The sequence below is a fragment of the Microcebus murinus genome, chromosome 1, assembly GCF_040939455.1.
Source record: "Microcebus murinus isolate Inina chromosome 1, M.murinus_Inina_mat1.0, whole genome shotgun sequence".
NCBI classification, from domain to species: domain Eukaryota; kingdom Metazoa; phylum Chordata; class Mammalia; order Primates; family Cheirogaleidae; genus Microcebus; species Microcebus murinus.
In genome coordinates this window covers 62197511-62220624 of record NC_134104.1, presented here as the reverse complement: position 1 = coordinate 62220624, position 23114 = coordinate 62197511, and the positions used below count along the sequence as shown (strand labels likewise).

Genomic DNA, 23114 nt, shown 5'->3' with positions numbered 1-23114 from the left:
CTCTAGACCAAAAGTTTCTTAAAGGTGATAATTGTCTTATTCATCTTTATATCCCCTGTTCCTGGAATACATATTATAGTTTTTCCTGAATAAATGCTTATTGAATTGAATTAACTCAACAAATGGTAAGATTTCTGTTTCTTTCCTTTTTCTTTCCAGATATTTTCTGTTGTGCCTCTGACTTCATGTTTGTGGATTTCCTTAAAAGAACATGCCGTCTTGACACACAATAAATTTTTCTTTCTTTTTTCATCAAATCTGGATTTAAAAACCAGATACAGCTTTTCATTGTATTCTGATCTGGGATCCTATCCTATGGGTGTCAGTGTCACTATCCCTGTATGTGCAGGGTTTGTGCATCTATGATTCCCTGACATGTATACCATCCCAGCAGCATACTCAAATCCCCTGCTGCAATAAAGGAGCCTGTATATAGATACATATAAACTCCTCAAAATACCTAGTATGTTGGTATAGCACAGAGAATATACAATTTAGAGTCAAGATGACTGGGCTTTAATCCCTATTCACATTCCAGCTCTGTGACCTTGGGCAAGTTTCTTGACCTCTCTGAGCCTGTTTCTTCTATTTAAAAAAAAATTAGGAATGAGGAAACAATAGCTGCTTGATAAGTGTTAGTACCTTCTGCTGAGGTAGCACGTATGTGGATTTACAGGGAAGCAGGCTGAGTTGTCTGCGCAGCAGGGCAAGTGAACAGAGTTAACGGATCTGCCTGTCTCTTTAAAGGGTCAGGGCCAACCCTTTAGGCAGGCTTGTTGGGAAAGATGAGCTGCTTTGAAATTCTATCTTGAGCAGAGCCCCTGTTGTTTCTCTGTTTCTGTGCTTTTGACTTCCCTGCTCTCAGCTGGCGGGGACAGCTACTCTGGAAGCTCAGGGGCAGCATGACTAAGGTGGAAGGATGAGCAGCTGCTGCTTGTTAAAGGAGGTAGGCTGGGTGGAAGGCAGGCAAGTGACATAAAAGCAGCATATGGAAATCCCCAAACTCCCCCGCTCAAATGACATCACAGGTCCAAAGCATTGCCATGAGGGAGGCTCAGAGGCATCTCTTTGCTTTACCACTGTTTGTTTGTTTGTTTGTTTGTTTATTTGTTTGTTTTTCTCTTGACTTTAGAAAGGAGAAAATAAGATACACATTTGTTGCTCAGTTGATTTTATTTAAATAAAAAAACTGTTTTCCTTCCATATGCCATAGTTTTTCACACTTCTGTGCCCATACTTTTGCTGGTCTCGCCCAAAGAAATGCTGTTCTCCCTTGGCCTATCTGGTGAACTCTACCCTCAAACCTCAACTTCATGTGCTAGCTCTTATGTCTTCCCTCCCTGATGCCACCCTTCTTCTAGGCCGCCACCATTTTTAAACTCAATGTGGTTATTATATTTCGCACACTGAATTTCCATTGTTTTTTGAGGTCTCTTTTCCCGAAAAGAGTCAATCTGATTCCCCAGTGCTTGGCTCACAGTAGGGCACTCAATAAATATTTATTGAGTTGGAAACTTCTACTCAGCATATTTGACAACTTCTCATTTTTCATGAATTTTAGTTAGGTTATAGCAGTATAGTAAAAGTCCCTATGAATTGAGCACTTGAATAGTTCTAAGAGGTTACTAGGTGCCCCACTTGTACCCCAAGGGGTACAGGAGTAATAGCAGTAAGTGCTAACCCAGCAGCAAGGAAGAGGAATCAAGGCATCATTTAGAAATGAGAGTTATGTTTCTTAGTTTAATGTTTGCATACTCCAGATTTATTTCTTGGCAAGCCAGAGTAGATGCCCAGGTTCAACCAAAAGTTCCTAGAAGTTATCAGGCTTCATAGGAGGAGCGTAGAAATCATGGATCTAGTCCTGTATTTCTATAATACTTACTATGCAGACTAGTTGGAACAGAGTATTAAGTTTGACAGACTTGGGTTCAAATCCTGACTCTGCCACTTTCTACCTATGGAAACTTGTTACCTCTCCAAGCCTAGTGTCTTCCAGATCTAGAAGAAGGATAACATTTATTTTGAAGGTTGTTGTGATTATTAAGTATGAAATGTCCAATTTCCTGAAGTACTGCTTTTGACAGTTGATATCTCTGACATTTCACTTTGGCACTTCTTGTTTCATCTTATTGTGAAGGTACATCCTCAGCCTTTCAAACACTTGTTTTGGCTTGTGATTATCTTTCAAAATTTTTAGAGCAATTTTTGTGAAACCATGGATAAATCACAATTTCGTGTTATTTTCAAATATTTCGTCGTGGAACTAATGCAGCAAAGACAGTTCAAAATATCAACGAAGTGTTTGGAAAGGATGTAGCTAATAAACGCACAGTACATCGATGGTTTGAGACGTTACATTCTGGTTGATTTTAATTTGAAAATGAGCCATGTGGGCAACCTGAGACCAAGGTAGATAATGAACTGAAAGCTGTAGTGAAAGCAAATTTATCCCAACATATGTGTGAATTAGCAGCAAGGTTTGATGTTACTATCCCAAAAATATTGGACTATTTGAAACAAATCAGTGAGGTGAAGAAACTGGATAGATGGGTTCCATATGAATGAAATGAGTGTCAGAAGAGAAGTTGTCTCAAAGCTTGCCTTTCTTTGCAGTCACAACATAAAGGCGAACCATTCTATGTTGTATTACATGTGAGGACAAGTGGATTCTTTTTGGACAATCACAAGTGTTCAGCACAATGGTTGCATAAAGATGAGGTGCCAAAACATGGTCCAAAACCAAATGTTCATCAAAAAAAGCCAATGCTGTGTGTTTGGTGGTCCAGTGCTGGTATTATCCATTACATCTTCGTGAAACCTGGTCAGTTGATTACAATAGATGTGTACTGCAACCAATTGGACGAAATGATGAGGATGCTTGTGATTTAGCAGCCAAGATTGGTCAATAGAGACAGGCCAATCCTCCTGCAAGACAACACTGGACCACATGTCACACAAACAAGGCTGCTCAGATTACAGATGCTGGACTTGGAAGCTCTCTGTCATCAGACCTTGCACCAATAGATTAGCACTTCTTTCAGGCTTTGGACCACTTTTTGCAAGGAAAAATATTCAATTCTCAACAAGCTGTGGAAAATGCCTTTTGCAATTTCATCACCATTCACTTTCCAGGCTTCCTCACTGCTGTCATAAACAAGCTACTGTTAGGATGACAAAACCGTGTTGATAGTTTAGGTGCATACTTTGATTAATTGTACTGTTTCCTGTTTGAGATATAATAAACTATACTTTTGATTCGAAATCTGACATTTCATATTTAATGACCTAAGATAAGTATGTAAAATTTCTAATCCAGGTCTGGTACTTCATGGGTGTTTAATAGGTAGTAATTATAATTTGGAAATATTGGGGTGGGTGGAGTAATGGTCTGGGCAACGTATTGCCATTTATTAACTATTACTAGATCCAGATATATTCGGGGGGAAAGTCAGCTTAGAATTCAAAAAGCTGCTCCACATAGCTACTTCTGTTAAATGAGTGTGAAATGAATGCCTGAAGATATTTACAGTGTGACTTAATAAAGGTTTTCAAGGGGTTTTCCATTTTTCACCATTAGGATTTTTCTGCTAATAGTCCCATACTTTGCTACTTTGACATGTCCTCCTATCTCAGGAGCCCACGGGGAGCTCTAGACAGTGTCCTGCCTGAGGTATTGAAGGAAATTCTATGCTTACTTTTCCTTTGTCCCTCCTTGCCTGTCTCTCTTGCCCTTAGGTCTTATCTTGTCCCCTGGTAGGTATGTTAAGTGCCCTGCCAGGCGGCCTGTATGCCTGGCCTGTTTTTTCTCACTGCCAGTACCTCTTAGATTCCAATTCCAAACATGGTATCCGTCTGGGGTCACCCTTTCTTCCGGTGCCAAGAGAGAACACATTCCAAATGGAACACAAGTGTGCCTCCCATGCTGGGCTCTCCTCAGTCTGCTTGGGAACAACAGAGAGCAGGATGTGGCTGCTTCGTCTCACACTGCTGAAGATTTCAGTCCCATAGTCTTACCTTTCCCTTGGGACAATATAGATTTTTCTGCTAAGAACCAAATTTGAAGACTGTCCTAAGAAACCTGGAGCTAACGAAGCTTGCCAGAGCTCTGCAGGGAGAGCCCGAGCCTTGCTGAAGGAAGAGAGAGAGAAAGAGAAAAGTTTTTAAATTCTTCATGAATTGTACTATGTTCTGCCATTCATTCCCAAAGCCACCAGAAGCATTCCTCTTAGGAAAAGCAGAGCTGGAGGTGAGAAGACACCTAGAAGGACGGATTCATTCCTTTTCTGAGTTTCTTATGTGGGGACGGTATTAGAGCCCACCAAGGCTTTGAGACATCCCAAAGATGAGCGCCAACAGCATTAGGGGGCCAGTGTGCATTAGCTGGAAGCAGGATATGGAAGGGGCTTTGTACCACCTAGCCAACTGCATCTTGCTCATGGGCTTCACGGGGGGCAGTGGAGTATATGGATGCTTCTTCCTTTTTGGCTTCTTGGGCACAGGCTACCTGTGCTGTGTGCTGTGGGGCTGGTTCAATGCCTGTGGCCTGGACATTGTCCTTTGGAGCTTCCTGCTGGTAGTGGCCTGCGTGCTCCAGCTGGCACACCTGGTATACCGGCTGCGCGAGGACACCTTCCCCGAGGAGTTCCGCCTCCTCTACAAGACGCTGTGCCTGCCTCTGCAGGTGCCCCTGCATACGTACAAGGAGATTGTTCACTGCTGTGAGGAGCAGGTCTTCACTCTGGCCACTGAGCAGACCTACGCCGTGGAGGGTGAGACACCCATCAACCGTCTGTCCCTGCTGCTCTCTGGCCGGTAAGCTACTCTGTTCATTCCCAGAAGTTCTTTCCCCAGCCCACACTTCTCATTTCCTAGTGTGTCCTCTTCCATTGTATGTCCCTTGCCATTGAGGGAAGGATGTGGCAAGTCAAACAAAATAGATTTTTCTAAGAATGGGTTTGCTTCCTCTGTCTTGTTAATTTCTAAGAGGAAACCAGATAATGAGGCAGCATCTTGGTTGGCAGGAATGATTGTGTGTGCACTTGCTGCTAGGAAATACGGGGTGTTTCTTGCACTCTGGCCTTAAATGATCCCCTGCCTACACACACACACACACACACACACACACACACACACACACACACACACACCAGTGTGTTGTGCCTAAGCTAAAGCAGTATCTCCATGAGCTTTGGAAAACTGAACATTTCAATGAGGTTGATTTGTTCCATAGGCATTTGCTAAGCACCAGCTCTTTCAGGGAACAATGCCTGAAACAGAGGAGGTTTCCCGTAACCCCTGTTCCCTGCCAGGGCATCAAGGAAACAACCCCACTTGTGTTTGGGGTACCTGTATACAGCCAGGTTGGGAGAGGGACTAACCCTTGTTCACTTTTCCATTCCCGGTTGTTGAGATTCTTGCAGACCAAGAAGTTAAGTACAGTACTGTCAATCTGAGGGCCCAATAATGAGAGAAGAATAGTGATGCTCACATGTGTCTCATGGAGAATTTGGTGGAGACACCCACCTCTTTGGAAGAAGACTGACAATCAGACATTGGCAGAAATGGTCTTAGTCAGTATCAGGGTATGCCCAGCTGACCTGGATGTGAGTGTTGCCCATTGACATCTTAGGAGAAAACATCATGGGGCTCTGTACTGCACATTTGGTAGGCAGTTGTGGATTCTTTGAAATATTGCCCAAGTGGCACTTGTGCAACCCTTGTCCAATTCCCCCACCCCAGTGGGCTTTCTTGAGATCAGGAGAATGTGGTAGAAAAGGTAAAATGGTAATGAGAAGGCTCTGATTCAAAGAAAAACAAAATAGAACAAAACAAAACAAGATTGCCAACTGGACAGAAAGAAAAAGTTCAATGATGATGGTACTGCAACTACTGCTAATATGAATAATATACATCTGTGTATTAATTTTCAGAATCTAAAATGTGTCTATATGTTTGATTTTTAGACTCAGAAGTCCTGGGTTGAGTGATCTATGAGCTATGAGACATTTTGTGAGGAGACATTTCATTTCATTTATGAGTGAACTGAAAGTGTAAACAAATGCAATCATTTGCAAACAAATGTACATGTAAATACAGAAACGTTATGACTATTGCCAAAATATTTGCCACCTACATACAGGTCCATGCTCAGAATAAAGACAATTTGGGAAACTTGCTCATTCATGAGATCCATGACGTTATTTGCCTCTTGTGGCTCCAATGTTGAAAGGAGGGAACTGAGACCAGCAGAAGTGCTCTGCTGTATGGTGCTCATTCCTTGGAGGTATATGACAATTATTGTATGGTGTAGGTATCTAATATGTGATAGATTTACCACGAACTTCATACTTAGCATCAAAAGCCTCAGTCAAAAATTAGATAATTTTGATTTTTTTTTCATGCTTTTCTAGGTCTGGAGTAAGAGTTTTGTTGTTGTTCATGTTCTGTTATCTTTCAAAGTCGTCCTGTCTCAGCTTTGCTAAGTTGGACACAGGGGAAGAAGAGGCTTCTAGTCTATGAATGGGCTCTAGTTTTAAAGGAGAATCACCGTACCATGGGCTGGTTGCAGTGAGGTAACCAAACACCTCAAAGTAGCAGACAAGAACTCCGTGCCAGGAAGTGAGGCCTCCTGTGTAGACCTTCCTGTCTCACCTGCAGACCATTATCTGGAGCCCTTTGTTCAAAGCTCAGAAGGCTTTTTTGTTTTATTTTAGTAAGGGTAGTCCGTCCCTTTCAAGACTCAAAGAGGCAAAGTGATTTCCTCAAAGTCTGTTACCTTGTTAAGCTATGCTTACTTTTGGACAGTTTCTCTCATGTAAAATTCAAAACACAAACTCCCCTGTACAGCTTCCTGAACAGGTAACTAACTGTCTAAGCTATTATGGAGGAAATTACCCATCATCCAGGAGATTAAAAAGGAAGAAGAAACAAATGATAAAGGATGCAGTTTACTGATTTAAATGGCTTCAGTGAGTTGGGCAGGCTCATTAGATGTTAACTTTCAAAGATTTATTTTTTTTATTACCTCATATTATGGGGGTACAATTATTGTTATGGTTACATATCTTGCCCCTGCCCGCCCCTCCCCCACCCCGCTATGCCAGAGCTTCAAGCGTGTCCAGCCTCCAGGTGGAGCGCACCTCACCCACCGTGTAAGTGCATACCCTTCCCCTCCTCCCCCCTTCCACCTGCCCACCTCCCATAACAGATTTTTTTTTAAGACATTTTGGTTACAGTGTTTGTCTTTGCCTCTCCCTAAAAAGGGATAGAGGTAATCCCTTCCCCCCAACAATGCACACCACATCCTTAAGATGTGGGTCTCCTCCCCCAGATCCCTGTTGAACACTACCATTTTTAGAGCACCATAGTTTTAGTCAGTCAGTGCCAATTTGATGGCGAGTAGATGTGTAGCTCATTTTCTAGATCTTGTGTTGTCTGGCTTGTACTTTGTATTACGGGCTTGAGCTTAATCAAAGATGTTATCACTTCTTGCTGGTTTGCCTGCATAGCCAGATTCCTTGCCTGAGGAGATGATGGGGGAGGATCTGATATATGTTCCAGCAGCTTCATTCTCTCCTCTTGTCTTCCTTTCTTAGAGAAACTTTTCATTGAGGTTTTGATCCCCTTTTATGGTGACACAAATGTTTATTCATTGGTTCATTTATTCCTTCCTTCCTTTTTTTCTTCCTTCCATTTTTCCTTCCTTCTTCCACAAATATGTATTAAGAGTGCTAGGGACTGGGGATCCAGTGCTGAATATGAAAAATATTATCTAGTACCCATAGAGTTTGCAGTCTGTCAAGAAAGTTAATAATTAATGTTTAACATAGTGGTTAATAATAAATTTAGTATTTCCATGGAGAAGTGCAAGGTACAATGAGAGCATGTAACTGGTGGATCTAACTTTTCTGGGGCGGTCAGACAAGACTTCCTGAAGGAAGAAATGTTTAAGCTGAGACCCCAGGAAAAGAGGTCCAGCTAAAGCTAGAATATGTAAAGAACCTGATGTGGGATAAATGGTACTTCATTTTCTCGTGTATCCTTTCTTTACTCATGGAAGGTCTTCCAGGCAATCCATATATATTACCTGGTCTTGTAGGAGCAAGTGTGTTCCTGCCATCAGAAGCTACGGGCCAACTCCATCTTTAGTTTGGTTTGAAACCTACATCTCCTTCTGTCTTCTATCTTTAGGTTGTCAGATAATAGTTAACAGTTTATTAATTGGTGATGGTCTTTGGTAATTTGTATACAAATATGTGTGCATTTATGAAGAGCAAGACTCAGGAGTGCTAATATCCCATGATCCAGAACTTAATCACATGCCCATACCTAGCAGCAAAGGAAATAGGGAAATAAACGTAGACTTTAGCTGTGCAGCCATGTGTCCAGTTAAAACTCTAGTACCATGGAGGAAGAGAAAAAAACAGATATTGGTGAACACATTGCCACACTGGATTTTCCAGATCTTTGCTCTTTCCCATCTATATCTGCTTCTTTTTGTTTGTTTGTTTGTTTTCTTCTTTATACTTCTCTTTTTTTATATATATATATCTGCTTCTTGATATCCTTTTCATCCTTTAAAACTCAGCTCAAATGTCATCTCTGAGAAGTCAGCCACTCAAAGAGAAACAATCTCTCTCCCTCCTCTATGCTTCTGTTCTACAATAGCACTTACCACATTTACTCGCATCCAGTTATTTATATGCCTGTGATTTCCACTAAATTGTGAAATTCTCAAAGGCAAGTATCAGTTTGTACCCATCTCTGCATTCCCAGACCTCCAGGAACACAGAAGGTGCTTCATGAATACTTGTTTAGCCAATAAAGTCCAAAAGTAAGGGAAGCATAGTTCTCTCCAAATGGACAAGTTGTATCTTAGAAATCTTTTTTATCTTCCCCGTTTGCCTGATAGAGGCACCCCCTTGCCTGATAGAACTCACTTTAGAAGACAGGTGGAAGATGAAACTAAATTTTCTGGGGAAAAGATAAAGCCCATACTAGATTCTACCCTTTCCCCAGATACAGCATCATGTCTGAAATACACTCACTGCCCCCGGGTGTAATCAGTGACATGCCATCAATTCTAACAAGTTCTCACAGAAGGCAGTCCCCTACCCTGCAGGGGCAAAGCACCAGGCTACGTGCCAGCGACAAGGATGTAAAGACAGTGAGCAGTATTTGGGGCATTTCTAGCCCTGAGCTGTGATCATGGGCAAGTCAAGAGCAGTTATGTAAGCTGTTGGCAGTGTGGAATAAGAATATTCATGAAAATAAAACAAATATATGAATTAGGATTTCTGGCTGCAACCACAGAAACCCACTCTAGCTAGCTGAAAGAGAAAAGGGGGTCTTTATTTTAAAAGATACAAGGATTTCTCACTAAACTCAGGGAAAGCCATGCACTTGAGCTTCAGGTAGGACTAGAAACAAGAACATATTCTACTAGGACATGTTATGATTTCAAATTTCTTTTCTTTATGGCCCTTTGGGTTATATGCTTTTTCAAAGTTTGAGTTATATGATTAAACAAAGTTTTAGTTCCTTAACAGAGCAGTGTGTTAGTTTTGTCAATGCCTGATAGTCATCTCTATCCAAGACGTGAGTCACACTCACTCAATTCCAGTTCCAAATTCCCAGGGAAGAAATTTGATTGGATCAGCTTGGGTTAGGTTTTCACCCCAGGACTATCAACTAGACAGGGTGCATGGACTCTCATTGTCTACAGACAGAAGCTGCTATTGTCACCTTATGGTTTGAGAAGGTAGGGAAGGGACAATGCTGATAGGGTGGCAACATGGTATTGTGGTGAGAACATAGAATCTCAGTTCTGCCACTTGATCACCATGTCACCTTAAGCTCACTGCTCAACCTTTCTGAGCTTCAGTTTCCTTAGCTGTCAGATACAGAAAAGAATAATCTACCTTGCAGTATGGTGCGGATTAGATAAAAGAACACTTGTAAAGTGTCTAGCACAGAGTCTGGCATGCAGAAGACTTGCCACTTTCTTCAAAGTCTGAAAAGTGGTTACAATGTAAGCACCTGATGTAGAAAGCATGGCTGTTCGTGCAGCCTACTGGGAAGGAGGAAAGGAGAAGTGACCCAGGCTGAACCTCGAGAGCAGCGCTGTCCAGTAGAACTTTCTGTGATGAAATGATGGAAATGTTCTATGCCTATGTTGTGCAATATGGTAGCCACAGGCCACGTGTGGCAATTAAGCCCATAAAATGTGATTAGTGTAATTGAACTAAATTTTTAATTTTATTTAATTTTAGTTAATGTAAATGTTAACTTAAATAACCACTTGTGGCTAGTGAATAGCAGAGCTCTAGAGCAGTGGTTTCCTTCCTGGCTACACATTTAGAATCACTGGGGAGATTTTAAAACTAATAATATCCACATCCCACCTACAGAGATTCTTGTTTAATTGCTCTGGAATAAGGTGTTTCTTTAAAGATCCCCTGGGGCTTCTACTCAACAGCCTGGAATTGAGAACCACGGGTAAGGAGAAAGAGGAGGAAAATGAGGGCTCAGGAAGTTTGGATGGGTTCCCTGTCTAAACTGCTTCCGAGTGGTAATCAGGATACTCTTGCTTTGGGTTTTACTGTGCTCTAGGCAAGGTATTTCTGCTGGAAGAATCATGTTAATCAGCAACACATAACTGCAGCAAAGGGGATTCGAGCAGCCATTTCCCTTTTCCCACATGGTCTCTTCTCTCCCTTTGCCAGGGTCCGTGTGAGCCAGGATGGGCAGTTTCTACACTACATCTTTCCATACCAGTTCATGGACTCTCCCGAATGGGAATCGCTGCAGCCCTCTGAGGAGGGGGTGTTCCAGGTAATAGGGAGCCCCTGGCAGCACTGCCCCACCCCACCCTGCCCCACTGCAAGCCAGCAATGTCCCTACCTCCGCCTTTCCCCTCTCACATCTGTCCTTTGCACCCCTGCCAGTGTGATGCTGGAGCAAGGAGCACTCTTCCTCTGTGGAAAGGGTCCTGGGCCCTGGCGCAGGTGGGGCGGGATAAGGAGGTGCTGACCCCGATAGGTGGGCCGTGCCTAAAACCCTTCCAGAAGACCCTAGTGACCACCAGATAAAAACCCACACTCCTTAGTGGGTAACTTCAACCCTTCAGTGATCTCCAGTTCCCCTCTCTCCCTCCCTCATCTTTTTGCCCATACAAGCCATGCCACACTACTTGTACTTCCTTAAACACACCACACTGTTTTGCAACCCCATGCCTTGGTGCCTACTGTCCCTTCTATCTGAAATGCATTTCCCCTTCTAGATGAGGCCATGGCACCTCATTTCCTCTGTGAAGCCTGCCCAGCTCCACCTCACCAACTTCCACCCCGCTGCTTAGTGCCGCTGCCTGTGTGCCTGTTCTATTCCTCTTAACTTACGCTGACTGGTGCACATACCGCTCTCCATTCTAACGATCTGTTTTCCTTTCTGTCTTCTGCACAGTGAATCTTTGAAGTAAAAATCTGGGCTTTTCCCTCCCTCTATCACTAGGCTCCACAGGACAGTACCTGGAACACAGTAGGTGTTCAGTAAAGGGTTGCTGAACTGGCTTGCCATTGAGCAGAAGGTTCTCAGAGGACTTTATAGTGCATTCACATACACACTCCAAGGTGGGAGCCTGGCTGCTTGGTCCCTCCTCTCTGCCCTGCTAATGCTTTGATGACTTTCTTTGTAGTTCTCATTTATTGAATGGCTAGCATGTGGCAGGCACTACTTATTATATTGCCTCATTGATTCTCACAACAACTCTATAGGTTGGGTATTATTATTACTCCATTTAACAGGTGAAGAAACTAAGGTCTCAAAGCATCAAGTAATTTGCCCAAGGTCTTCAGTTAGAAAGTGGCAAAACCAAGTTGCCTGGATCTAATTTTTCTGTTCTTTATTAAAACGGGAGGGCCACCAAAAGAGTGGAGTTTACACACACATACACACACACTCTCTGTTTCTCTCTCTCACCCACTCACTCTCCTCACTCTTATAGGGACTTCCATGTCCAGATAGTTTGCTGGAACTGGGTTCTATGTGTCTCCTACTACTTCTGTCAGGAAGTCCCTGAAGCCAGCATATGAGGCAAACCCGGAACAGACACATGCCAGGCAGTGCCACCTGGCTGGGCCTCCTTCCGCCCCCACCCTGACACTTGGCTCTGTGATGATGGAGCCTGACAGGCAGTCCTGATCCCACTTCCAGGGGCACCAGCTGCAGACCCTCTTAGCTCATGTTCCCAACCCCCCACCCCCACGCACACTCTCTAGCTAACCCAGAAATCTCCTTCAGGAACTCCCTCAGGGTCATGAGGACCTCCAGGAAGGCTGAGTCAGGTCCTTAGCCAGCTGGACCAGGGCTCTATTTCTGACACTGAAACGGAGGAACAGGTGGTGGGTAAGCCGGGTGTCCTCCCCCAAGTTATGCTCAAAGGAACGGGCTGTAACCCCAGATGGCCTCTCAGCCTGGAATGTAGGTTCAGTCATATTCCTCTCATTTATATTTTTAGTGTGCACCTCCTTTAGGAGCAGTGAGATCCACACATTTGCTATTGGCTGTGTAAAGTCCCATTTCCTCTTTGCAAATGTCAAGTGTTGTCCCAAGTTATAGTTCATCCTGTCCTTGCCTTTGCAATTACATAGTCTTTGTTGATTGAGAGAGCAATCCACAATAGCTGCCTAAATCATAAATCACATTGTATTTAACATGAATCAATCAAATTCCATCACACCTCTCAACAATTCAATTAAATCAGAATTTATTGACTGCTCAGCACTGTGACACTCATTAATTACCAAGAATACAGCACAAGAGAGATCACACATTAGAGATCATCATTATTTCTCTAATTTGCATACTGGTTTACTGAATCTAAATCCTATTTGACATATGTTATTTCATTTAATCTATTCAACCAACCTCTGAGGTGAGTATTAAAGAGAAAGCTAAATACTTGATAAAACTTTATAAAAGACGTGTGTGTGTGTGTGTGTGTGTGTGTGTGTGTGTGTGTGTGTGTGTGTGTGAGAGAGAGAGAGAGAGAACCAATCAAGAAGCAAATTTCCAGAATACCTTTGGGGAAGAACATAAGAAATTGACATTAGGTTGTTAGGTTGCGATATACAAGATAGATAGTCTTCGCTTGACTCATTCATTTATTTCAGTAGTATTTATTGAACACTTATTATAGGCACTGTTAAAGATGCTTGGAATATATCAGTGAACAGAGAAAATGAAGGTCCTTGCCCTCATGCAGTTTATGTTTTAGTAGGGGAGACAAAAAATGAACCATAGGCATAATGAATAAGTCAAGTGTGTAATATGTTAGAGAATAATAACTGCTAGTTAAAAAAACAACAACATAGAGTAGTGTAAAGAGATATGGTTGCAATTTTTAATAGGGTGGTCATGGAAGTCCTTGTTGAGTACATGGCATTTGAGCAAAAACCTGAGAGAAGTGACATTGTAAACTCTGTGAATATCTGGGATGGGCATATCAGACAGAGGAAAGAGCCAGTGCAAAGGCCCTGAGGTGGGGCTAGTGTGTTTGAGATACAGAAAGGACAGTGGGCCGGGAACAGAGAGAGGAAGGGGAGAAAATAGCAGAAGAGGAAGAGGAGAGGTGACAGTGAGCCAGGTCATATAGGGCCAGAGCATGTATTATCTAGATAGAACCAAAAAGATTTCTTTTCAGGTCAGATGTAGTATGTGAGAGAAAGAGGGGATCAAGGAAGACTCTAAGGCTTTTGACTTAAGCAACTGGAAGGATGAAGTTGCTATCAACTGAGATAAGGAGGGCTGCAGGTAGAGCTGGTCAGGGGAGAATAGGGAGCTCCGTTGGGGAGATGATAGGTCTGCGTCATCTGTGGACATTTAAATGGAGATGCTGCATAGGCAGTTGGATATTTGAGTCTGGAATTCAGGAATGAGGTCTGGGCTTAAGACATAAATTTGAGAGTTGGGTACATACAGATGATATTTAAAGCCGTTGGATTGGATAAGATCACCAAGTGAATGAGTGTGGACAGAGAAGGGGGTTCAGAACCCTGGGATACTGTAGTGTTAAGAAGTTGGAGAGAAAAAGAGGAAGCAGCAAAGACGCCTGAAAAGGAGCAATCAGGAGATTGCACCGGAAGTGCATGGCATCCTGGGAACCAAGTGGAGAAGGCGTATCAAAGGTGAGGGGGCGATCGACAGGGTAGCATGCCGTGAACACTGACCGCCAGACCAACAAGTTAGAGGTCATTGATGGCCTTAACAGGAGCAGCATTTATGGACTACTAGAGACAATGCCTTATTGGTTTAGAAGAGTGAGAAGATAGGAATTGGAGGTAGTAAGTATAGACGATTTTTTTCATGGAGTTTTGCTAAAAAAGGAAGCAAATGAATGGAGTGGTGGCCAGCCAGGGAAGTGAGGTGAAGAAAAAGAATTTTTATTTTTTAAATTTTGTTTTATTTGAAGATGGAAGAAGTAACAGCATGTTCATAAGAATGCTCACGATCTTTGTGTTTGGCTTTAAGGACATTGTTTATATCTAGATTAGCTCTCACTCAACATACCGGCTTCATGTTTGGTACTCTGATTTCTTGTTTGGGAATTGTTAACATGTACATCTAAGGTACAGGCTATGGCAGATTGTAACAACTATTATACTTGCTGAACTGCAAGTAATGGACAGATCGCATTACTTTCAGAATTCTTTCTCATAAGGCAATATGCTCAGATTAAGTAATTTACCTGATGTCACACAGCTGATAAAGGGGGAAAACTGAAACTTGAAATCAGCTTTTGGCCTTGATAATGTAATTTGGAGTCCTGATTGCAGTGTTAATAAATAGTGGGGAAAAGCTGAGAGGAGGAAATGAATAAAGGAGGGGTACAGCAGAGAGGAAGGAAGAGGAGAGGAGGGTAGTGGGAGATCTGGTAGGCAATGCAGGAATTAAAAGGATTATATATAATCTCTAACAAAGAATGCTTGGAAGGCAACCCTACCTTTAATTTAATAATCAATATAAAGTATGTAACACAATGTCTGGCACACAGTCACGTCTCAATAAGTGTCAGCTGCTATCATCATCATCGCCATCACTATCATCATTTCCACTGTCTCCATCTACAAATACACATCGTGAGCCTTGCCAGCCCCAAATATTATGGTCAGTCAGATTGTAAAAAATTGTGTGATTCTATACTCTTTTCCTGTACCATCCTAAGCATGTTTCTATTTTAACCCTAGCTTTACCATTCATCATTATTTTAACAAGGATTTATCAAGCACCTACTGCATGCAGGGCATACATTTTTGCTTTTCTCCCCAGCAAGTTCAATTAGCTTTGCATCATGGGCACAGAGTGAGTCCTCAGAAATTCCTAGATCAGTACATAAATGGAGAACGAGGTGCCCTTGACTTTCTGCTCTTAAGAGTTTGTCTCCCTCTGTTCCCTTTTTCTGACTTTATTGACCAGATCCTTTTGGTTGCTTGTACTGGCCTAGTAAAAAGCAATCATGGACCTGTGGCCTGTCCACAGGGGCAGCTTAACATACCTAATCTTTTTCTCTAACTAAACTTCTTTCCAGCTCCTTTTGTGTCCCTACCCCAATATATTATCTTTCTTCATTCTTAAAAGGAACAGTCACCAGCATTTCAGCCTCTCTTCAGAGCACTAGAATACCTATTCTTTCTCTGTCTCAAAATCACAAGTCTCAGAACCTTCTGCAGCCATTAGTGGTATCAGACTTAAGAGCCATAGAGCTAGAGCTGAGGAAACTAGGTGTGGAAACTGAGGCTCCAGGAGGCGATAGCTGAGTGAGTAAATGGCTGATCCCAGGGCTTCTGACACAGGACATTCCGCCAGATCAGAGCACACAAGTAAAAGTCATTCACTGGACATGGCAAGGCCATGGAGGGTTTAGTCCCACACATCTCCTATAAAAGTACAGGTGTTTGCCAGCGACTATATGCTTCTCTGTGCTCAGCATGGAGCATGGACAAATTTTCTAATTTAAACCTTCATTCTCTCCTCCTCACCCCCTCAGGTCACTCTGACTGCCGAGACCTCATGTAGCTACATTTCCTGGCCCCGGAAAAGTCTCCATCTTCTTCTGACCAAAGAGCGATACATCTCCTGCCTCTTCTCGGCTCTCCTGGGCTATGACATCTCAGAGAAGCTCTACACTCTCAATGAGAAGCTCTTTGCTAAGTTTGGGCTGCGCTTTGACATCCGCCTCCCCAGCCTCTACCACATCCTGGGTCCCACTGCCCCAGATGCAGTGACGGAGTCTGAGAAGGATGATGAGGAAGTCCATGAGCCAACCATGTCCCCTCCCCAGGCCATGCCCACATCTGTCCAGCAAACCACCCCCGCCTCTCCTCCTCCAGCTGCCACCAGCCCACCTGTACCTCCTTTCCGAGCCAGGATGTCCAGGCCTGACAGCGGCATCCTGGGTGAGGACTCCACCAGTCTGGTGCTGGAGGATTTTGAGGAGGTGTCAGGATCAGAGTCGTTTATGGATTATAGGAGTGATGGGGAGTACATGAGGTGAGGGGAGAACTAACATGGGCACGGTCACCAGCCCAGGACTCTATGTAAGTACTCAGAAGGAAGCTGCCACTCATTCCTGCCAATAGCCAGCCTTACCCCAGCTTGACAGGGCAAATAGCTGTTAAATGGAGCATTTCTTCTCAGAGGACTCATAGAAAGTGGCATTAATCCAACCTTGCAGATAGCAGCTCACTCCAGGTGCATGCAAGGCATGAAGAATTTTTAGAACTCATTGATTATTAACTATAATTGCATTTTGGAAAGTGGACTGATTGGCATTTTGAGCAGGCATGTAGGTTGCTGCTAAATGTTTTTGCAAATTTGAGCTAATAGCTAAGGCCACAGCTGGAGCTAAAGGGGATTTTATTTGTGGCATGCATTCTAAAGGAAAAAGAATGCTGGCAGGGTTCTGTTTCCCACTGATTGTCGTCTCAGCATAGAGTCAGTTCTGGAAAGCAGTTGTTATTTGCCTGAACTGGACAGGTAGCTCTGCTAAAAATCACATTTTTTAAAGAGGCTTGTGATTACAGGTTAATAGCTCTGGGAGGAAAATGTCCCCATATTGCTTTCCTTTTGCCAGGTGGAGAATGTGTTTGTTGATCCCTCAGGAGGCAGAGGACTGGATACTGCTCTGATTAAGTGTTACTGTGATCAGATATGTATATGGCAGCCTGGCTTTCCCCAGCAGCCCACACCTGTGGGAGGCAGGATGAGCATGAATCTGGGAGGGCCTAATAGTGCACGCAGGGATTCTCTCATGGGAGAGTGGACAAAAAGGCTGTACTCAGTAGTTCTGGGCAATTGCTTTCATGTCCCCTGACTGTTCTCACAATGCTGTGACATTTTCCTCTGGAACTCCTCCCAACCATGATGGAGGCCTGGCGTTTCCTAGGGAAAATCCCATTGTTCCCAATTTGGGAGGCATTTCCAGGTTCTAGTTTTCTCTTCTTTCTTCTCTCTTTCTAACTTCTGTTCCCTCCTTTGTTGCCTCAGTTTGCTGCTCTTGAGTGTCCCTTTTCATCTTCTTCTTAGTTCATTTCTCCCTTTCCATTTGTCCTCTGTGTCTTCTCCCATTTTATTGTTTAATATTATCTCTCCTGTCATCTTCTCTTTTTTCTCCCACTCTCCTACCTTGCTTTATCTCTTCATCCTAAACCACCCTGTACCCCCATCTTATTAGTTTTTAATCCCAACTCTTCCAAGGTCAGTCCCTTTCCCATGCAACTGAAAGTGTGAAAACTTTAGGAATGTTTTCCAAATGTTAGGAGGCAGGCAGCATGGTGAATAAGAAGGAGTCCAGGAGTGGTAGCCCAAAGTCCTGGCTTCTATGTCTGGCTCTGTTACTAATCAAATATGTAACTTTTTGCAAATCATACAACCTCACTGAACCTTGCTTTCTTCATTTGAGTTTGTTGAACCACCTATCCCCAAACGCCCTCTTGGACTGATGTGAGAAGGCAAAGGATGAGTTTTTCAGAGAAGGGAAAGAGAATCAGTTAGCAGTGCAATGGACAAAGTCCTGGGATAACTGAGTGTCTTTCAGCAAGAACTTTCTGCTATATTTCACTATGATTTCTCTGATGACTTGGGACTGTCTTTCCTCATGGTGGTGGGTCCTGCTTGACTAGACATTCCCTCCATTTGTGTCTGTGAATACTCTGTCACCTACCACGTGATTACAGTGCAGACATTTTATGCGAAAGGGGGTCACAACTCAGTCTCCGAGTCCTCAACCTTTAATACTATCATATGAAATGCCTCTTTCCAAATTCAATCTTTTCTCTAACTCAAGAAGAGAAAATTGCTAATGGAACTCACTTTGTAAAATATTGGCATTTTAGGTTTTCGATGTTTGTTAAAGTAAGAGAGAAAGAAAAAAATATTGTTTACTTTCAAAACATAGAATTTTCAGAACAACTTGAAAATATGACCAAATTGGCTAAATTTCAGATAGTTTTCCATGTAGTCTGTGATAATGGAATACCTTAACCTGAGATCTTTTCCTGGAATTGTGTTTTCAGATGTTTGGTCCAACTTATTTACCATCAGACTCCTCACATAATAAGGTTATTACTGTAATGAATAAGCGTATTCCCTTATGATTGGTAGCAATTTACTATCATTCCTTCATAAAGTAGGGCACAATTCACCATCTATTTCCTGGCTCTTTAGTTACTGAAATTTTAAGCTCATTGCTATTTGTCCCGGCATGACGCTTACATAAGAGGCATGAAGTTGGCTGAATTCTGCATCATTAGGAATGACACAGCTTCATCACATTGACACCAGTGCTTGTCTCTCACAGCAGTCCAATTTAAGACCAACTAAAAATAGAGCTTCCTCTGGAGCTCTTTTTGGAAGACAGTACATTTTTTAGTGTGATAGTGCCCAAAATTGAACTGAAAATGGGTTCTGCCTCTTTTAACAGGCAAAGCAGTGCCTCAGGATCATGGACTCACGCTGGGTCTTCCCACCAGACCCCACATTATCCTGCCTTCACTAGAACTTTCCAGTTGAATTCTATGGGCACGCTCCATGGGGTTCCACACTGTGTCTTACTTGCAAGAGATTCTCAGTGAATGAGGAACTTGTCTTTTAGAAATGCATCTCTGAGGTGGTCTGTTGAGTTAGATAATGAATCCATTATCACAGTCTAAATTAAAATCTGTCTGAAATTTGGCCAATTTTTATTTTGTTTTCACATTGTTCTGAAAACTCTGGTTTGGAAACTAAAAATTATGTATTGTTTCTTTCCTCTCTACTATTTAAATTAAAAAATGATAGATTACAATACAGAGGCCACTTGTGATCAGGGAAGGATGCCAGGACCAGGACACAGTACCAAGGGCCAGAGAATCAATCCAGCAAACATTTACTAAATATCTAGTATATATTTCAGGCACTGAGCTAGGTAATCACATGATAAATAGCTGAAAGAATTAAAGATGTTTATTCTGCAAGAAAAGGGCAAATGGTAATATCTTCAAATTTTAAAAACAATGGGAATTAGAATTTGACTTAATTTGGTATGGTTCTTGTGGGCAGAAATTGAATTAAAGGCTAAAAGTTATAAAGAGAAGGATTTTAGCTTAGTATTAATACTCACGGGGTAGTGAGTTACTCGTCATTGCAAGAGTTTAAGCTGGGACCAGAAGAAATCTCAGAGACTTTACAAGGTGATTCAGGCTCTGGGAAAAGGATGCCTTAGATTATTTCTGTTAAGGTACCTCCGACTCTCTGATTCTGTCGTTCTAAGATCTGGACTCTAGTCCTGCCACGTAACTACCATCAAGAGCAGGTTCCTCATCTGCAGAACAGGACTGATATGCCTCTGTCTACCTTACCAGGTTGCTGTGAGGAGTAATTGAGATAAAGTATGTAAAGCCAGTTTGTAAGTTGTGCAGCACTAGCTAAACGTGTAACGTGTTTAAAGGCTGTTGTGTGTACAATTGTTTAGCTGTCTCTCTCTCTCTCCTCCCCATCCCTCCCTACCCTCTCCCTCCCCCTCACAGAGAGAAAGATGATTTTCCCTCTTATTTCCCCCAGTTTGGCTTTTAAGGGAAGGTGGCAGCTGGCAGAATCCCCCTGACAACAAAAGGAATGGCAAAAAGGTGGAGGCCTGAAGAAAACATGTGCTAGCGCCTTTGCTCCTGAATAGCTAACAGCTGCTTCCCAGCCTTTTTTCCTTTATTTGTTCAGGCGGAGACAAAGTTCAGTCACACTGTGATCAGGCCCCTTCCCTCAGAAGTGGCTGTAGCTGCTTTGGTAGCTCTAAATGCTGGTAAATAGTGCTTTTCTCACAGAACCGCTGGAAAGATTCGTGGGGCAGCAAACGTGCTCTTGAAAGTGGCATGGCCCTATCGGGGGTCCAGAGGGTGGTGCGACCTCTGCCTGCCACAGGTTTCATGTGTCAGGTAGGTTAGAGGCAGGAGACCCCTCCCTGCCCTCTGGATGACAGAGTTTTGGGGTGCCCCCCGCTGTTCTCAGGTCATTCTTCTACTTCTGTTTTACAGGCCTCATTTTCTTACCCCTCTTTTTGTAAAAATAAAAGTCAAGAGTCTCAAAAAACATCATTTCCAATACAAGGTTTTGTTTTTTTTTAAAAAATAACTCATCTAATAGGGTTAAATAAGTAGAGTTCTTTAGATTGTTCACAGGAAGAGACAAAAGTTGGTCTCTTCATCCCCTCACCTATAAAATGAGAGGATTGGACTAGATACCTTCAAAGCTGACTCACCCTAATATTCTAGAATGAAATGATGCAAAGGTACAACTGCCCTGACCATGTCAGGCATTGTAGAGGAATGGAAAAAACTGGAAAGAATCCTGTGAAGTTAGGCAAGCTACCTGGAGCCACAGTGCTGAAATCCTCCCTCTTTTTTTTTTTTTTCCTACAGCTTCTAGAACTCCTCTCCAGAGCTACTCTCAAGTTACGTCCATGGGACAGGCCCCTTTGGCTCCAATCCACACTCCCGAACTTTAAGGATCATTGGACTGTCCTTTTCTCTCTGGCCGGCGCAACACTCTTCCACGTTCACAGGACAGCCACTTGTAGACACACCCCTCTTCTTAGCCACTGGACGGCTCACAGCCAGGTGGGAGTGGACACAGGTGTCAGCTCCATAGCTACACCGAGGCCCCTGAGTGGCCTTGGGAAAGTCACTCCCACAAGCCTGCCCTCCAGAAGAAGGCATCCCAAAGTGCAAAAGTACAGATTCCATCGTTTACTAGCTGCAGAATCTTGGGCACGTTCCATAACTTCTCTGAGCCTCTTGGGTAAAGTGGGGATTATGAAACCCACCTCACAGGGTTGTTGTGAGGATCAAATGAGTTGGCTTAGGCAAAGCATCTAGGACATGGCGTGGCACCTAGTAAGCACTCAATAAATCACTCAGCTCCTTTCCCTATGTTGTTTCTTTGAATTACCTGAAAGGGTCAATGGGGTCAGATATCCAAGAAATTTCCATTGGTAGTTATTTTTTACTTTTCAATTGAGATTCAACTTATGGAAGTCTAACTTTAAAAACCTAGTTTTCCTTTAGGCTTTTAAGTTCAACTTACAAATCTCTTATTCTATTGACAAACCTAGTATTAAACAGGTTTTTAAAGAGATTCTTGCAAACTTAATTAGGTCTCATTAAACAATTAAAAGTGATTTATAAATTTAATATATTTTCTTTTTTCCTAAATATTTCAACATATATTTCAGTTATTTATTGCTGTGTAATACCCATGCTAAAACTATGACTTAAACTAGTCACAATAATTTATTTTGATCATGAGCATGAGTCTTGACTGGACTCAGGTGGTTCTCACTCAGGGTTTTTCATTCTGTTGCAGTCAGCCGCTGGGGCTAGAATCATCTCAGAGCTTGCTTTATTCACCTGTTTAGGACCTAGTCTGAGAAGACTCAAACAGCTGAGGGCAGGAGCAGCTGGAGATCTCTCTCAATAGTTTCTTCATTTTTGTTGCTGTGTGCTCTGTTGTACGAATACATCACTATTTATCCATTCTACTATATTGATGGGCATTTGGATTGGATAGTTTCTAGCTTGGGACAATTACAAATAGTATTGCTATGAACATTCTTGTACATATCTTTTGGTATACCTACATATACATTTCTTGAGTACATACCTAGGAGTGGAATTACTCAGATAAACTTCTATCAAATGATCTTCATAAATTCATTGGTTATATATATATGTATATATATATATTCAGCTATAGTAATACCACCAAACAGTTTTCCTACATGATCATACCAGGCATCCTCAAACTGTGGCCCGCAGGCCACACACGGGCTGCCTAGCACATTTATCCGGCCCTCTTGGTGTTTTTGCCGCCACTACCTGTTCTGCTTAGTAGCCGACTTATCCTGGGCCCACAGTGCGCACTCTCCAACAGTCTGAGGGACAGTGAACTGGCTCCCTGTTTAAAAAGTTTGAGGACCCCTGGACTATACCAATTTACATTCCTACTAACAATGTATAATTGTTCCAGTTGCTTCTTATCCTCCCCAATGGTTGACATTTTTTCCCATTTTAGCCATTTGGGCATATGCAGCAGCATATCATTGTTGTTTTAATTTTCATTTCCCTGATCCTGATGAATAATAAGGTTGAGTACCTTTTTTTTTCTGCCATATGGATATGTTCTATTGTGAAGTGTCTCTTCTAGATTTTTGTCCATTTCTCTATTTGTTTGTGTGTTTTTCTTATTGACTTAGAGGAATTCTTTACATATTCAGGTTAAAAGTGCCTTATTGGTTATATATACATGCATATGTATATGTATTCAAATATATCCTACTACTTACCTTTTTTTTCTCTAAATGGTGTCTTTTAATGAATGTAAGTTCTTAATTTCAATGTAATAATTTATCAATCTTTTTCACTATGATTAGTGCTTTCTGTGTCATATTTAGGAAATCTTTTCCTCCCTTGAAGATATTCTCCTGTGTTACCTTCTTAGATGTTTTATTGTTTTACATTTCACAGTTAGACCTACAATCAACCTGGATTTGGTTTTTGTTTGTGATACAAAAGGTCAAGATTCATTATTTT

General features: G+C 42.4%; 1 protein-coding gene across 2 annotated transcripts; it reads left to right on the top strand.

The window, feature by feature from the left end:
• Nucleotides 1–1097: 1097 nt before the first annotated feature.
• On the top strand, nt 1098–21448 carry POPDC2 (popeye domain cAMP effector 2). 2 transcript variants are annotated; one of them, XM_012780577.3, is made up of 4 exons: nt 1098–4812; nt 10725–10833; nt 16043–16451; nt 20946–21448. In XM_012780577.3, the coding sequence occupies exons 1-4, from the start codon at nt 4343–4345 to the stop codon at nt 21029–21031; spliced, it is 1074 nt and encodes a 357-aa protein (XP_012636031.1). In that variant the 5' UTR covers nt 1098–4342; the 3' UTR covers nt 21032–21448. The 2 variants fall into 2 exon arrangements, with proteins under 2 accessions (XP_012636031.1, XP_012636030.1); XM_012780576.3 differs by having other exon boundaries at nt 16043–16592.
• The last annotated feature ends 1666 nt before the right edge of the window (nt 21449–23114 follow it).

Bases quoted from the DNA above. Each gene is read 5' to 3' on its own strand.
- POPDC2 (XM_012780576.3), top strand. From the start codon at position 4,343: ATGAGCGCCAACAGCATTAGGGGGCCAGTGTGCATTAGCTGGAAGCAG. The intron at 4,813-10,724 runs GTAAGCTACTCT...TCCCTTTGCCAG, and splicing joins TCCCTGCTGCTCTCTGGCCG to GGTCCGTGTGAGCCAGGATG. The intron at 10,834-16,042 runs GTAATAGGGAGC...TCACCCCCTCAG, and splicing joins CTGAGGAGGGGGTGTTCCAG to GTCACTCTGACTGCCGAGAC.